Source organism: Coregonus lavaretus (assembly GCF_964263955.1).
Source record: "Coregonus lavaretus genome assembly, chromosome: 2".
NCBI lineage: Eukaryota > Metazoa > Chordata > Actinopteri > Salmoniformes > Salmonidae > Coregonus > Coregonus lavaretus.
In genome coordinates this window covers 75,871,585-75,889,199 of record NC_139989.1, presented here as the reverse complement: position 1 = coordinate 75,889,199, position 17,615 = coordinate 75,871,585, and the positions used below count along the sequence as shown (strand labels likewise).

Here is a 17,615-nt window from a genome sequence, read left to right as displayed (position 1 = left end):
TGTCCAGTATGTGTTTGTGTTCATAGTGTGTGTGTTCAGTGTGTGAGTGTGTGTGCGTGTGTGTGTGTCCATAGTGTGTCTATCCAGTGTGTGTGTGTGTGTTCAGTGTGTGTGTGTGTTCAGTGTGTGAGTGTGTGTGTGTGTGTGTGTGTTTCCAGTGTGTGTGTGTGTGTGTGCGTGTGTTTGTGTGTGTCCAGTGTGTGTGTGTGTGTGTCCAGTGTGTGTGTCCTTGGTGTGTGTGTGTGTGTGTGTGTCCTGTGTGTGTGTGTCCAGTGTGTGTGTGTGTCTAGTGTGTGTGTCCAGTGTGTGTTTGTATCCAGTGTGTGTGTGTGTAGTGTGTATGTGTGTGTCCTGTGTGTGTGTGTCCAGTGTGTGTGTCCAGTTTGTTTGTGTCCAGTGTGTGTGTGTGTATCCAGTGTGTTTGTGTGCAGTGTGTGTGTGTGTCCAGTGTGTGTGTGTGTGTGTGTGTGTCATGCGTGTGTGTGTGTTCAGTGTGTGTGTGCCCAGTTTGTGTGTTCAGTGTGTGTGTGTCCAGTGTGTGTGTTCAGTGTGTGTGTGTTCATTGTGTGTCCAGTGTGTGTGTGTGTGATTGTGTGTTCAGTGTGTGTGTGTGATTGTGTATTCAGTGTGTGTGTGTTAAGTGTATGTGTGTGTGTGTGTTTTCAGTGTGTGTGTTCACTGTGTGTGTGGCCAGTGTGTGTGTGTGTGTTCAGTGTGTGTTCAGTGTGTGTGTGTCCAATGTGTATGTATGTGTGTGTCCAGTGTGTGTTTGTGTGAATCCAGTGTGTGTATGTGTGTGTGTGTCCAGTGTGTGTGTGTGGATGCGTGTCTAGTGTTTGTGTGTGTTAAGTGTGTGTGTGTGTGTTCAGTGTGTGTGTGTGTGTGTGTGTTTGTGTGTGTGTGTGTGTGTGTGTGTGTGTGTCCATTGTGTGTGTGTGTGTGTTTTTGTGTCCAGTGTGTGTGTGTGTGTTTGTGTGTGTCCAGTGTGTGTCTGTCCAGTGTGTGTGTCCTTTGTGTATGTGTGTCCTGTGTGTGTGTGTGTGTCCAGTGTGTGTGTGTTTGTGTCCAGTGTGTGTTTGTGTGTGTGTGTGTGTGTGTGTGTGTGTTTTCAGTATGTGTGTGTCCAGTGTGTGTGTGTGTGTCCTTGGTGTGTGTGTCCAGTGAGTGTGTGTGTGTGTCCAGTGTGTTTGTGTGTGTGTGTGTGTGTGTGTGTGTGTGTGTGTGTGTCCTGTGTGTTTGTGTTCAGAGTGTGTATGTTTGTGTCCAGTGTGTGTATTCCGTGTGTGTGTGTTCAGTTTGTGTGTCAAGTGTGTTTGTGTCCAATATGTGTGTGTGTGTGTGTGTATCCAGTGTATGTGTGTTGATGCGTGTCCAGTGTGTGTGTGTGTCAGTGTGTGTGTGTGTGTGTCCATTTTGTGTGTGTGTTCAGTGTGTGTATCCAGTGTGCATGTGTGTATGTGTCCAGTGAGTGGGTGTTCAGTGTGTGTATCCAGTGTGCTTGTGTGTGTCCAGTGTGTGTGTGTGTGTGTGTGTCCAGTGTGTGTGTGTGTGTACAGTGTGTGTGTGTGTGTGTGTGTGTGTGTCCAGTGTGTGTGTGTTCGGTGTGTGTATCCAGTGTGCGTGTGTATGTCCAGTGTGTGTGTCCAGTGTGTGTGTGTGTGTGTGTGTGTGTGTGTGTCCAGTGTGTGTGTGTTTGTGTGTGTGTGTGTGTGTATCCAGTGTGTGTGTGTCCAGTGTGTGTGTGTGTGTCCAGTGTGTGTGTGTGTGTGTGTGTGTGTGTGTGTCCAGTATGTGTGTATCCAGTGTGTGTATGTCCAGTGTGTGTGTGTGTCCAGTGTGTGTGTGTCCAGTGTGTGTGTGTGTGTGTGTGTGTGTGTGTGTGTGTGTGTGTGTGTCCAGTGTGTGAGTTTGTGTCCAGTGTGTGTGTGTGTGTGTGTATGTCAGTGTTACCATGGTTATTATTTACAGGGACACTGAGTCCCCATTATACCAAACCCTAAACCCTGGATAGAGGGGCTCAGTGAATGTGGAGTGGAATGTGTTCAGGTGGGTCAGTGTGTCAGAGGAGACTCTGTAGAAGGACAGAGTGCCGGCTGGCCAGTCCAGATACACTCCTACTCTGTGGGAGCTGGAGGAGGGGACGTCTATGGTAGTGGACTTCTTATTGTGACAGGCAGAGTAACGGTTGTCAGAGCAGAACAGACTCCAGGACTTGTTATTCCATCCAATCCTACAGTCATCACCCCATCCTCTCATGCTGATTCCTTTATATGCCACTCCTATAACAGCCCCTCTCCCACTCCACTCTACCTCCCAGTAACAGCGCCCAGTCAGACCCTCTCTACACAGCACCTGTCCATAGTCCTCAAATATCTCTGGGTGATCAGGATACGGCTGCTTCTCTCTCCTACATGTCACCTTTCTGTTCTCCTCAGACAGAGAGAGGCATCTGTTTACTGTGTTTAGGTCCAGTGTGAGATCACAGACATCTGATGGATGAAACCAGAAACAATATTAGAAATCATCATCATTCACATTAGAATGTTAACTCGCTTTTCACTAATTCATTTAATGTAGATGTTTCTAGGTATCAAAATGAGAAGTTAAGGTAACTTGAGACTTGTTGAATGATCATATGTTATACTGTATGGTAATATAAAACACACTTATTCCCATTAATTACACACACACACACACACACACACACACACACACACACACACATTTCTAAAGTAACACGAATACGGACACAGACAAACACACATTGTCAATGCAACTCTTTGTAAACTTTGGTGTCCCTGATTTGTGCTTCTGTAGAACTACAGCTGATATTTAATATGACCAAGTAAGTAATGATGGTGGTCTTTGACTTTGACTTCACTTGAATTAAGACTTATTCTTAGTCATATTTTTCACAGCAGTCAACACTCACATTTTCTAAGTCCAGGTTTCATTGTGTTCTCTCCACCATGTTCCACACTGTAGCGGTAAGCAGAAGAACAGACAGTCATTGAGGGATACACCTGAACTCACACACACACACACACACACACACACACACACACACACACACACACACACACACACACACACACACACACACACACACACACACACACACACACACACACACACACACACACACACACACACACACACACACACACACACACACAATCTTTATATAACTTAGTCCAAGTGGTGGTCAGAATGTTTGTCTTAACTAACCTGATAACTCCAACATGTCTGATATGAACATTGACATAAACCCTCTACATACTTGAGTTTCTCCAGTCTGCAGTGTGGATCCTCCAGTCCAGCAGAGAGCAGTCTGACTCCTGAGTCTCCTGGGTGATTGTAGCTCAGGTCCAGCTCTCTCAGGTGTGAGGGGTTTGACTTCAGAGCTGAGACCAGAGAAGCACAGCCTTCCTCTGTGACTAGACAGCCTGACAGCCTGCAAAGAGTCAAATCATATTAAAATCACACTGCTATTCTTTGGTGGTGAAAATAGTGGCAGTATATTTTTTCAACATTTTCAGATATATCAGTGTCCTGAAACCTGACATATCTATTCATAAATGAATGTATCATTATTAGAAATGATAAATTATCAAAGTATTGCTTGTAGATAGAAAAATGCATATGACAAATATTTGAGTAGACTGACCAGAGCAGTTTAAAAAGCAGTATCAGTCAAAAGACAGACAGTGAGGTATCAGATTTAGATTGTATTGAGTATACAGTCCACAGTATATCTATTTTGACAGTGAAGCTAACATTTTAAATGTGGCTCTATACTCCAACATTTTGGATTTGAGATCAAATGTTTCATATGAGGTGACAGTATATAATGTCACCTTTTATTTGAGGGTATTTTAATACATATCTGTTTCACCGTTAAGAAATGAAAGCACTTTATGTATCTAGTCCCCCCATTTGACGAAGTCATAAGTATTCTGACCAATTCACTTATAGTGTATTAAAGTAGTCAAAAGTTGAGTATTTGGTGCCAAACTCATTGGTTGCATTTGCAGTTTGTTTTGGTTGTGTTTTGGGTTATGTTTTATCCAATAGTAACTGAATGGTGGATGATGACTGGAGAAATTTTCAGTCTAAGTGAGTAGATAACATGTTTCTAAACACTACTAAATGAATCCTGATGATGCCATGATTAAGAAAAATAATGAATGAATCATGAATAATAATGAGTGAGAAAGTTACAGAGGCTACAACAAAACATGCTAACCTCTCACCATTAACATCAAATAAAAGGTGACATTCTGTACTGTTGGCTGATATGAAACATTCTATCTCAAATCCAAAATGCTGGAGCATAGCACCAAATTTAAAACTGTAAGCTTCAGTGTCCAAACACAAATGGTGTGGACTATGTGTGCCTGGTAAACACATGTGGATCTGGTGAACAGTTGTCACTTGTTGACCAACTACAGGAATACTGACCTCAGAGTCTCCAGTTTACAGTGGTGATTCCCCAGTCCAGCAGAGAGCAGCTTCACTCCTGAATCCTTCAGGTCATTGTTACTCAGATCCAGCTCTCTCAGGTGTGAGGGGTTTGACTTCAGAGCTGAGACCAGAGAAGCACAGCCTTCCTCTGTGACTAGACAGCCTGACAGCCTGCAAAGAGATTCACAAACACACTGTTAATTTAACAGAGCAGCATTTGGTTTAGTCTCTTAAACAACATATAGATTCATCTTCCGTCTCCTAGAAATTTATGATCATATTGTTATACTAATGAGAACATCAATGCAGTGATTCAATATGTTATTCAATAATACATATTTTTCTCTAAACTGAATATTTCTTCCTGATGATTAGTACTTAAATGTCTTTTTATGTACTCACAGAGCAGCTCTGGAGGCTTTGACCACTGGCAGCAGCCTCAGAAGACCTTCCTCTGATCTGGAGTATTTCTTCAGGTCAAACACATCCAGCTCCTTTTCTGAAGTCAGCAACACAAAGACCAGAGCTGACCACTGTGCAGGAGACAGTTTTTCTTCTGAGAGACTTCCTGATCTCAGGTAGCTTTGGATCTCCTCCACTAGAGAATGGTCATTCAGTTCATTCAGACAGTGGAACAGATTGATGCACCTCTCTGGAGAGGGATTCTCCCATATCTTCTCCTTGATGTACTTGACTGTTTCTTCATGGCTCTGTGAGCTGCTTCTTGTCTTTGTCAGTAGACCTCGTAAGTGCTTCTGATTGGACTCCAGTGAGAGGCCCAGAAGGAAGCGGAGGAACAGGTCCAGGTTTCCTGTCTCACTTTGTAAGGCTTTATCCACAGCACTCTTGTAGACAGTAACTTCAGTAACTTGCGGTTCGGCCATTAGATTATCATTGTTGTTGATGAATGAGAGGAACACATATACAGCAGCCAGAAACTCCTGAATGCTCAGATGCACGAACCAGTACACCTTGTCCTGGTACAGCCCACATTCCTCTTTAAAGAGCTGTGTGCACAATCCTGAGTACACTGAGGCTTCATTGACATCAATGCCAGCCTCTTTCAGGTCTTCTTCATAGAAAATCAGATTGCCCTTCACAAGCTGTTGAAAAGCCAGTTTTCCCAGTGACAGAATGCTCTCTTTATTCCAGTGTGGACCTGTCTCTTCTTTCCCAAGATACTTTTCATTCTTCTGTTTGGTATGAAACTCCACAAGGTGTGAGTACATCTCAGTCAGAGTCTTGGGCATCTCTTCTCTCTTATGTTTCAGCATGTTTTCAAGGACTATTGCAGAAATCCAACAGAAGACTGGAATGTGGCACATGATGTGGAGGCTCCTTGATGTCTTTATGTGTGAGATGATTCTGATGGCCAGGTCCTCATCACTGAATCTCTTCCTGAAGTACTCCTCCTTCTGTGGGTCATTGAACCCTCGTACCTCTGTCACCTGGTCAACACACCCTGAAGGGATCTGATTGGCTGCTGCAGGTCGGGTAGTTATCCAGAGGAGAGCAGAGGGAAGCAGATTTCCCTTGATGAGATTTGTCAGCAGAACATCCACTGAGGTTGACTTTGTGACGTCACAACAGATCTTGTTCTTCTGGAAGTCTAGGGGCAGTCGGCACTCATCCAGACCATCAAAGATGAACAGAACTTTGTACTTGTCGTAGTTGGAGATTCTTGATTGTTTGGTTTCCTGTGAGAAGTGATTGAGAAGTTCAATCAAAGTGTGTTTTTCACCTTTCATCAAATTCAGCTCCCGAAAAGGGAATGAAAATAAAAATTGGACATCCTGATTTGCTTTTCCTTCAGCCCAGTCCAGAATGAACTTCTGCACAGAGACTGTTTTTCCAATGCCAGCGACTCCCTTTGTCAGCACAGTTCTGATAAGTTTGTCTTGTCCAGTTAAGGGTTTGAAGATGTCGTTACATTTTACTGCAGTCTCTGGTCTTGCTTGTTTCCTGGTTGTTGTCTCAATCTGTCTCAGCTCATGTTCATTATTGACCTCTCCTGTTCCACCCTCTGTGATGTAGAGCTCTGTGTAGATCTTATTGAGAAGTGTTGGGTTTCCTTGTTTAGCGATCCCCTCAAAAACACATTGAAACTTCTTCTTTAGATTAGATTTGAGTTCACGTTGGCAAATCACAGCAAGCTCATCTGAATGAAGAACTAACACAGAGGATATTAATATTACATCAGTTTTAATGCCTATAGTATTGTAAGACTATGTCATAAAGTTTTAAATTAAATGTGTACATTTTTAATGCATTCCACACTGGAGTGACTGATTCTATCACTATTATTATTTGGCATTATTAAAGTTGCCTATATTTCTCTTTCTGTCTAAATTAATCACCACAACACAACACATCCCCGCTGCTACTTGATGAGGTCACTAGGTGTTGTGTTAAGGCTGCTACAATATCACTGAGTTACACAGCTACTTTAGCTGTACTTTAGCTACAGCTTTTAAATGTTCTAAAACAGCATTCAACATGAGGCAGACAGCTCTTACTTTTCTCCAGTGTGTCAGCAAGCTCCTTCTGGTTCATTTTCCTCAGGACGTGCAGTGTGATCTTCAGAGCCCCCTCTCTGGCACTGCTCTCCTGCTTCTCATCTTCAGCATCCACCACTTCCTTATCCTGCTTCTGACTCTCAAAGCCTTCTGGGAGTTCTGGACTAAGAATCCTCTTGAACATCTTCAGCTCGTTCTTCACAAATGTCATAATATTCTCTTCAAGCAACTGAAATAAATCAAGTAAATAAGTTAAGCAAGAGACTAAATGCTTTCTCATTAACACATTAATGAATGATGACAGATCAACTTTACTTGAGGTAAACAAAAAGAAATGTACATAACAGGACCACATACACTGAATATGGAGGCCAGGTCTGTTTGATGACTCTGGGAAGACTGACCACTGAGAATCTCTGACTCTGATCTCTCCTGTTGGTTTCTGGGGACAAAACATGAGATTACATCTCCTCATCCAGGGAGTACACACACACACACACACAAAAACACACACACACACACACACACACACACACACACACACACACACACACACACACACACACACAGGGAGGGAATGTTGTGTTAGTTTAATATTGTTTCAGGACTATGAAAATGTAAAAAAGGATTAGCCTATGGATTATGAAAACAACAAAAATAAATGGGAAAATGAGAGAGGAGAAATGACTGGAGACAGTGTTGTTTAACTCACTGACCATGACCCATGAGTTCTTCTTACCTTTGTTCAGTAGAAAAGTCTCCCTCTCTAAACATTATAGGTTGACCCATAGACCGGTCACTCTTCATGGACACACAGCTGGGGACAGGGGAGGCTGGTCTCTCCTGCTTGATTGGGCTTCAACACAACAGAGACAAACATTACGTCTCTCATCTACTCTGAGCTCAGATGGGGAAACAAGAGTTTCATTCCAAAACACTATATATCCATTTTCAGAAATGTTGGTCAATTAGCTTTTATTGTTTAAAGAAATTATTAAACCACTACCAGGCTTTATAAAGGTGTCTAAAGTGTGTAATTTCCACTTTAAAATGTCAGACTTGATTTGCCCTGATGAAAAATGTATGAACCCCTTCAGAAAATATCCCTTAATTATAATTTTACCTAAAAATACACATTTGCTATTGCTGCAGGATTATGTTACTGCTGTGAGAAACAGGGTCAAATTAAGATATGGCATCTGTAAATGCATTCATCTTAAGGTAGCTAGGTGAGACAACCACGTATCACAGTCAAATATACAGGATACGAACATTACATTCCAGCTAAACAATGGTTTTAAATCACATCTAAAATCTACAATAGTTGTATTGAAGGTACCCATTAGTAATCATTTCTGATGAAAAAACACAAATGTGATTTTCTTTTCTCCTATATAGCACTTTGGAATATAAATTCTTAAACAAAATTGTCATCTCACCTCTTAGTTTTGGTGTCATGTCCCCCAGAGAGACTCATTTTAGAGGCAGGGACCCCCTCCTCTCTCTCCCCAGAGAGACTCATTTTAGAGGCAGGGCCCCCCTCCTCTCTCTCCCCAGAGAGACTCCTTTTAGAGGCAGGGCCCCCCTCCTCTCTCTCCCCAGAGAGACTCCTTTTAGAGCACTGACCCCTAAACAGAGATGCAGCATGTTGGTTGCGGTTAACACAGTGTTCTCTTTTATTCTTAATCTCTTAGAAATAAAACATTAACTAACAGACACATCCAAACAGTCAGGTGATTTAATGCAATGACTTTTTCTAGCCCAATAACTACTCAAAACCCACCCAAGAGGCCTGACAACTAGGCCAAAACATAGACCCTGATAGGCCTACATCTTATTTCAGACAGCCTCCAGTAGCCTGGGCAACATGTAGGCAAGATGTAAGCTGAATGATTTAGCAGCTTGCTTAGTTCAAATTGACAGATTCATTTATTTAACATGAATAGCAAGACGATGTTGAGGTAGGAAGTGCTTCTGTTGCCCAGTAGCCTGCTGGAATAGGCTACTGAGGATGGGGTCGTAATTTCAATCTCTGAATGAAATTTTAATAATATGGATATGAACTGAATAGGCCCATGCTTGTCAACAACAGCCAGGTTATTTCTTTACCTGTAGCCTAATCTCTCTCTCTCTCTCTCTCTCTCTCTCTCTCTCTCTCTCTCTCTCTCTCTCGCTTTCTCTCTCTCTCTCTCTCTCTCTCTCCCTCTCGCTCTCACCTGCTGTCTCAACCTCTGAATGCTCGACTATGAAAAGGCAACTGACATTTACTCCTGAGATGCTGACCTGTTGCACCCTCTATAACCACTGTGATTATTATTTGACCCTGCTGGTCGTCTATGAACATTTGAATATTTTGAAGAACGATCTGGCCTTAATGGCCATGGACTGTTATAATCTCCACCCGGCACAGCCAGAAGAGGACTGGCCACCCCTCAGAGCCTGGTTCCTCTCTAGGTTTCTTCCTAGGTTCCTGCCTTCCTAGGGAGTTTTTCCTAGCCACCGTGCTTCAACATCCGAACATGCGCTGTTCGGCACGAGTTGACCGTTAGAGCCAATTACGTGTTTCTGCCAATGACCTTCAAATCAAATTGTATTTCTCACATGCGCTGAATACAACAGCTGTACACTTTACCGTGAAATGGTTACTAACGAGCCCTTTCCCAACAATGCAGTTAAAAAGTAAGATGAAATTAGCTAAATAAAAAAAGGAAACAGTAACACAATGAAATAATAATAATGAGGCTATAAGGAGTACCAGTACTGAGTCAATGTGCAGGGGTACCAGGTAGTTGAGGTAATAACTAGACTATATACAAGGAGTACCAGTACTGAGTCAATGTGCAGGGTACCAGGTAGTTGAGGTAATGACTAGACTATATACAAGGAGTACCAGTACTGAGTCAATGTGCAGGGGTACCAGGTAGTTGAGGTAATAACTAGACTATATACAAGGAGTACCAATACTGAGTCAATGTGCAGGGGTACCAGGTAGTTGAGGTGATATGTACATGTAGGTAGGGGTAAAAGTGACTAGGCAATCAGGATAGAGATTACATCTCCTCATCCAGGGAGTGCACACACACACACACACACACACACACACACACACACACACACACGCACACACACACACACACACACACACACACACACACACACGGGGAATGTTGTGTTTGTTTGATAATGTTTCAGGACTATGAAAATGGAAAAAAGGATTAGCCTATGGATTATGAAAACAACAAAAATAAATGGGAAAATGGGAGAGGAGAAATGACTGGAGACAGTGTTGTTTAACTCACTGACCATGACCCATGGGTTCTTCTTACCTTTGTTCAGTAGAAAAGTCTCCCTCTCTGAAGTTTATAGGACGGCCCATACACCGGTCACTCTTCATGGACACACAACTGGGTACAGGGGAGGCTGGTCTCTCCTGCTTGATTGGGCTTCAACACAACAGAGACAAACATTACGTCTCGCATCTACTCTGAGCTCAGATGGGGAAACAAGAGTTTCATTCCAAAACACTATATATCCATTTTCAGAAATGTTGGTCAATTAGCTTTTATTGTTTAAATAAATTATTAAACCACAACAAGGCTTTATTAAGGTGTCTAAAGTGTGTAATTTCCACATTAAAATGACTTGATTTTCCCTGATGAAAAATGTATGAACCCCTACAGAAAATATCCCTTAATTATAATCCACCTAAAAATACACATTTGCTATTGCTGCAGGATTATGTTCCTGGTGTGAGAAACTGGGTCAAATTAAGATATGGCATCTGTAAATGCATTCACCTTAAGGTAGCTAGGTGAGACTACCACGTATCACAGTCAAATATACAGGATACGAACATTACATTCCAGCTAAACAATGGTTTTAAATCACATCTCAAATCTACAATAGTTACATTGAAGGTACCTATTAGTAATCATTTCTGATGAAAAAACACAAATGTGATTTTCTTTCTCCTATATAGCATTTTCTAATATAAATTCTTAAACAATATTTTCAGCTCAGCTCTTAGTTTTGGTGTCATGTCCCCCAAAGAGACTCATTTTAGAGGCAGGGCCCACCTCCTCTCTCTCCCCAGAGAGACTCCTTTTAGAGGCAGGGCCCCCCTCCTCTCTCTCCCCAGAGCGACTCATTTTAGAGGCAGGAACCCCCTCCTCTCTCTCCCCAGAGAGACTCATTTTAGATGCAGGGCCCCCCTCCTCTCTCTCCCCAGAGAGACTCCTTTTAGAGCACTGACCCCTAAACAGAGATCCAGCATGTTGGTTGCGGTTAACACAGTGTTCTCTTTTATTCTTAATCTCTCAGCAATAAAACATTAACTAACAGACACATCCAAACAGTCAGGTGATTTAATGCAATGACTTTTTCTAGCCCAATGACTACTCAAAACCCACCCACAAGGCCTGAAAACTAGGCCAAAACATAGCCCCTGATAGGCCTACATCTTATTTCAGACAGCCTCCAGTAGCCTGGGCAAGATGTAGGCAAGATGTAAGCTGAATGATTTAGCAGCTTGCTTAGTTCAAATTGACAGATTCATTTATTTAACATGAATAGCAAGACGATTTTGAGGTAGGAAGTGCTTCTGTTGCCCAGTAGCCTGCTGGAATAGGCTACTGAGGATGGGGTCGTAATTTCAATCTCTGAAATGAAAATTAATAATATGGATATGAACTGAATAGGTCCATGCTTGTCAACAACAGCCAGGTAATTTATTTACCTGTAGCCTAATCTGGCAGACTGTTACCCTCGCTCTCTCTCCCTCTCCGTCTCTCTCTCTCTCTCTCCCTCTCTGTCTCTCTCTCTCTCGCTCTCTCTCGCTCTCTCTCGCTCTCTCTCTCTCTCTCTCCTTGTCCCGAACCTGCTGTTTCGACCCTCTCTCCTTCTCTCTCTCTACCACACCTGCTGTCTCAACCTCTGAATGCTTGGCTATGAACAGCCAACTGACATTTACTCCGGAGATGCTGACCTGTTGCACCCTCTATAACCACTGTGATTATTATTTGACCCTGCTGGTCGTCTATGAACATTTGAATATTTTGAAGAACGATCTGGCCTTAATGGCCATGTACTGTTATAATCTCCCCCCAGCACAGCCAGAAGAGGACTGGCCACCCCTCAGAGCCTGGTTCCTCTCTAGGTTTCTTCCTAGGTTCCTGCCTTTCTAGGGAGTTTTTCCTAGCCACAGTGCTTCAACATCCGAACATGCGCTGTTCGGCACGAGACGACCGTTAGAGCCAATGACCTTCAAATCAAATTGTATTTCTCACATGCGCTGAATACAACAGGTGTACACTTTAACGTGAAATGCTTACTAACGAGCCCTTTCCCAACAATGCAGTTAAAAACAAAGAAAAAGTAAATAGTAACACAATGAAATAATAATAATGAGGCTATAAGGAGTACCAGTACTGAGTCAATGTGCAGGGGTACCAGGTAGTTGAGGTAATAACTAGACTATATACAAGGAGTACCAGTACTGAGTCAATGTGCAGGGTACCAGGAAGTTGAGGTAATAACTAGACTATATACAAGGAGTACCAGTACTGAGTCAATGTGCAGGGGGTACCAGGTAGTTGAGGTAATAACTAGACTATATACAAGGAGTACCAGTACTGAGTCAATGTGCAGGGGTACCAGGTAGTTGAGGTAATAACTAGACTATATACAAGGAGTACCAGTACTGAGTCAATGTGCAGGGGTACCAGGTAGTTGAGGTAATATGTACATGTAGGTAGGGGTAAATGTGACTAGGCAATCAGAATAGAGATTACATCTCCTCATCCAGGGTGTGCACACACACACACACACACACACACACACACACACACACACACACACACACACACAGGGAGGGAATGTAGTGTTTGTTTAATATTGTTTCAGGACTATGAAAATTGAAAAAAGTATTAGCCTATGGATTATGAAAACAACAAAAATAAATGGTAAAATGGGAGAGGAGAAATGACTGGAGACAGTGTTGTTTAACTCAATGACCATGACCCATGAGTTCTTCTTACCTAAAGTTTAGAGGTATATCCATAGACCGGTCACTCTTCATGGACACACAGCTGGGTACAGGGGAGGCTGGTCTCTCCTGCTTGATTGGGCTTCAACACAACAGAGACAAACATTACATCTCTCATCTACTCTGAGCTCAGATGGGGAAACAAGAGTTTCATTCCAAAACGCTATACAGTGGGGGAAAAAGTATTTATTCAGCCACCAATTGTGCAAGTTCTCCCACTTAAAAAGATGAGAGAGGCCTGTAATTTTCATCATAGGTACACGTCAACTATGACATACAAAATGAGGGGAAAAAATCCAGAAAATCACATTGTAGGATTTTTTATGAATTTATTTGCAAATTATGGTGGAAAATAAGTATTTGGTCAATAACAAAAGTGTCTCAATACTTTGTTATATACCCTTTGTTGGCAATGACACAGGTCAAACGTTTTCTGTAAGTCTTCACAAGGTTTTCACACACTGTTGCTGGTATTTTGGCCCATTCCTCCATGCAGATCTCCTCTAGAGCAGTGATGTTTTGGGGCTGTCGCTGGGCAACACGGACTTTCAACTCCCTCCAAAGATTTTCTATGGGGTTGAGATCTGGAGACTGGCTAGGCCACTCCAGGACCTTGAAATGCTTCTTACGAAGCCACTCCTTCATTGCCCGGGCGGTGTGTTTGGGATCATTGTCATGCTGAAAGACCCAGCCACGTTTCATCTTCAATGCCCTTGCTGATGGAAGGAGGTTTTCACTTAAAATCTCACGATACATGGCCCCATTCATTCTTTCCTTTACACGGATCAGTCGTCCTGGTCCCTTTGCAGAAAAACAGCCCCAAAGCATGATTTTTCCACCCCCATGCTTCACAGTAGGTATGGTGTTCTTTGGATGCAACTCAGCATTCTTTGTCCTCCAAACACGACGAGTTGAGTTTTAACCAAAAAGTTATATTTTGGTTTCATCTGACCATATGACATTCTCCCAATCCTCTTCTGGATCATCCAAATGCACTCTATCAAACTTCAGACGGGCCTGGACATGTACTGGCTTAAGCAGGGGGACACATCTGGCACTGCAGGATTTGAGTTCCTGGCGGCGTAGTGTGTTACTGATGGTAGGCTTTGTTACTTTGGTCCCAGCTCTCTGCAGGTCATTTACTAGGTCCCCCCGTGTGGTTCTGGGATTTTCGCTCACCGTTCTTGTGATCATTTTGACCCCTTGGGGTGAGATCTTGCGTGGAGCCCCAGATCGAGGGAGATTATCAGTGGTCTTGTATGTCTTCCATTTCCTAATAATTGCTCCCACAGTTGATTTCTTCAAACCAAGCTGCTTACCTATTGCATATTCAGTCTTCCCAGCCTGGTGCAGGTCTACAATTTTGTTTCTGGTGTCCTTTGACAGCTCTTTGGTCTTGGCCATAGTGGAGTTTGGAGTGTGACTGTTTGAGGTTGTGGACAGGTGTCTTTTATACTGATAACAAGTTCAAACAGGTGCCATTAATACAGGTAACGAGTGGAGGACAGAGGAGCCTCTTAAAGAAGAAGTTACAGGTCTGTGAGAGCCAGAAATCTTGCTTGTTTGTAGGTGACCAAATACTTATTTTCCACCATAATTAGAAAATAAATTCATTAAAAATCCTACAATGTGATTTTCTGGATTTTTTTTCTCAATTTGTCTGTCATAGTTGACGTGTACCTATGATGAAAATTACAGGCCCCTCTCATCTTTTTAAGTGGGAGAACTTGCACAATTGGTGGCTGACTAAATACTTTTTTTCCCCACTGTATATCCCTTTTCAGAAATGTTGGTCAATTAGCTTTTAATGTTTAAAGAAATTATTAAACCACTCCAAGGCTTTACAAAGGTGTCTAAAGTGTGTAATTTCCACTTTAAAATGTCAGACTTGATTTTCCCTGATGAAAAATGTATGAACCCTTACAAAAAAGATCCCTTATTTATAATCCACATAAAAATGCACATTTGCTATTGCTGCAGGATTATATTCCTGCTGTGAGAAACTGGGTCAAATTAAGATATGGCATCTGTAAATGCATTAATCTTAAGGTAGCTAGGTGAGACAACCACGTATAACAGTCAAATATACAGGATACGAACATTACATTCCAACTAAACAATGGTTTTAAATCACATCTAAAATCTAATCTCCTATATAGCGTTTTGGAATATAAATTCTTAAACAATATTGTCAGCTCACCTTTTAGTTTTGGTGTCATGTTCCCCAGAGAGACTCATTTTAGAGGCAGGGCCCCCCTCCTCTCTCTCCCCAGAGAGACTCATTTTAGAGGCAGGGCCCCCCTCCTCTCTCTCCCCAGAGAGACTCATTTTAGAGCACTGACCCCTAAACAGAGATGCAGCATGTTAGTTGTGGTTAACACAGTGACAACTAATTCTTGAATGTCAATTGTTCTCTTTTATTCATGATCTCTTAGAAATAAAACAGTTTACTAACAGACACATCCAAACAGTCAGGTGATTTAATGCAATGACCTTTTCTAGCCCAATGACTACGCAAAACCCGCCCACAAGGCCTGAAAACTAGGCCAAAACATAGCCTCCAGTAGCCTGGGCAAGATGTAGGCAAGATGTAAGCTGAATGATTTAGCAGCTTGCTTAGTTCAAATTGACAGATTAATTTATTTAACATGAATAGCAAGGCGATTTTGAGGTAGGAAGTGCTTCTGTTACCCAGTAACCTGCTGGATTAGGCTACTGAGGATGGGGTCGTAATTTCAATCAATGAATGAAATATTAATAATATGGATATGAACTGAATAGGTCCATGCTTGTCAACAACAGCCAGGTTATTTATTTACCTGTAGCCTAATCTGGCTGACTGTTACCTTCAATCTAATGCATTCTAACATCTGATCAGCAATTGAGATAGAACTGTGACCATGGTGACACTTTAACTTCCAATTGAATTAACTAAACACAGCCATTAATAATTACATAATAACACAAGGCTACAACAACAATAAACTGAAGTTAAAGGCTATTTATTACATCTGTTTGCCAGCTCCAGGTTGGCTACACAAGTGGCACAAAATGATTTGCAACGACTCCAGTCATTTCAACATATTTATAGTATAAAATGGCAGGCTACAGTAGCCTACATAGACATACAGTGAGGGAAAAAAGTATTTGATCCCCTGCTGATTTTGTACGGTTGCCCACTGACAAAGACATGATCAGTCTATCATTTTAATAGTAGGTTTATTTGAACAGTGAGAGACAGAATAACAAAATAATCCAGAAAAACGCATGTCAAAAATGTTATAAATTGATTTGCATTTTAATGAGGGAAATAAGTATTTGACCCCTCTGCAAAACATGACTTAGTACTTGGTAGGCAAAACCCTTGTTGGCAATCACAGAGGTCAGACGTTTCTTGTAGTTGGCCACCAGGTTTGCTCACATCTCAGGAGGGATTTTGTCCCACTCCTCTTTGCAGATCTTCTCCAAGTCATTAAGGTTTCGAGGCTGACATTTGGCAACTCGAACCTTCAGCTCCCTCCACAGATTTTCTTTGGGATTAAGGTCTGGAGACTGGCTAGACCACTCCAGGACCTTAATGTGCTTCTTCTTGAGCCACTCCTTTGTTGCCTTGGCCGTGTGTTTTGGGTCATTGTCATGCTGGAATACCCATCCACGACCCATTTTCAATGCCCTGGCTGAGGGAAGGAGGTTTTCACCCAAGATTTGACGGTACATGGCCCCGTCCATCGTCCCTTTGATGTGGTGAAGTTGTCCTGTCCCCTTAGCAGAAAAACACCCCCAAAAGCATAATGTTTCCACCTCCATGTTTGATGGTGGGGATGGTGTTCTTACGGTCATAGGCAGCATTCCTCCTCCTCCAAACACGGCGAATTGAGTTGATGCCAAAGAGCTCGATTTTGGTCTCATCTGACCACAACACTTTCACCCAGTTCTCTGAATCATTCATATGTTCATTGGCAAACTTCAGACGGGCCTGTATATGTGCTTTCTTGGTCAGGGGGACCTTGCGGGCGCTGCAGGATTTCAGTCCTTCACGGCGTAGTGTGTTACCAATTGTTTTCTTGGTGACTATGGTCTCAGCTGCTTTGAGATCATTGACAAGATCTTCCCGTGTAGTTCTGGGCTGATTCCTCACCGCATTGCAACTCCACAAGGTGAGATCTTGCATGGAGCCCCAGGCCGAGGGAGATTTACAGTTATTTTGTGTTTCTTCCATTTGCGAATAATCGCACCAACTGTTGTCACCTTCTTACCAAGCTGCTTGGCGATGGTCTTGTAGCCCATTCCTGCCTTGTGTAGGTCTACAATCTTGTCCCTGACATCCTTGGAGAGCTCTTTGGTCTTGGCCATGGTGGAGAGTTTGGAATCTGATTGATTGATTGCTTCTGTGGACAGGTGTCTTTTATACAGGTAACAAGCTGAGATTAGGAGCACTCCCTTTAAGAGTGTGCTCCTAATCTCAGCTCGTTACCTGTATAAAAGACACCCGGGAGCCAGAAATCTTTCTAATTGAGAGGGGGTCAAATACTTACTTCCCTCATTAAAATGCAAATCGATTTATAAAATTTTTGACATGCATTTTCTCTGGA

At 42.4% G+C, this 17,615-nt stretch overlaps 4 protein-coding genes across 4 annotated transcripts in view; 1 reads left to right on the top strand and 3 right to left on the bottom strand.

Moving 5' to 3' along the window:
• LOC311141812 (uncharacterized protein) overlaps nt 1-17,615 on the bottom strand; it is a 410,899-nt gene that overhangs the window by 68,366 nt on the left and 324,918 nt on the right. The gene's annotated exons all lie outside the window — the stretch shown is intronic.
• LOC311140501 (NACHT, LRR and PYD domains-containing protein 3-like) overlaps nt 1-17,615 on the top strand; it is a gene marked incomplete at its 3' end in the record, with an annotated part of 313,326 nt that overhangs the window by 111,746 nt on the left and 183,965 nt on the right. The gene's annotated exons all lie outside the window — the stretch shown is intronic.
• The window catches only part of LOC311098730 (stonustoxin subunit beta-like), a gene marked incomplete at its 5' end in the record, with an annotated part of 105,949 nt that continues 90,233 nt past the window's right edge, over nt 1,900-17,615 (bottom strand). The window contains one exon of the mRNA XM_084139271.1: nt 1,900-2,489. Coding sequence (XP_083995397.1) covers nt 1,963-2,489 — 527 coding nt within the window. The 3' untranslated portion in view covers nt 1,900-1,962. The remainder of the gene's footprint in view (nt 2,490-17,615) is intronic.
• Nucleotides 4,863-13,164, bottom strand: LOC311098746 (NLR family CARD domain-containing protein 3-like; the record flags this gene model as incomplete). Its single annotated transcript, XM_084139294.1, has 5 exons — nt 13,016-13,164; nt 10,307-10,423; nt 7,338-7,422; nt 6,981-7,209; nt 4,863-6,622 (listed from the first exon to the last, which is right to left on the bottom strand). Exons 1-5 carry the CDS (start codon nt 13,054-13,056, stop codon nt 4,863-4,865), a joined length of 2,232 nt encoding a protein of 743 aa, XP_083995420.1. The 5' UTR covers nt 13,057-13,164.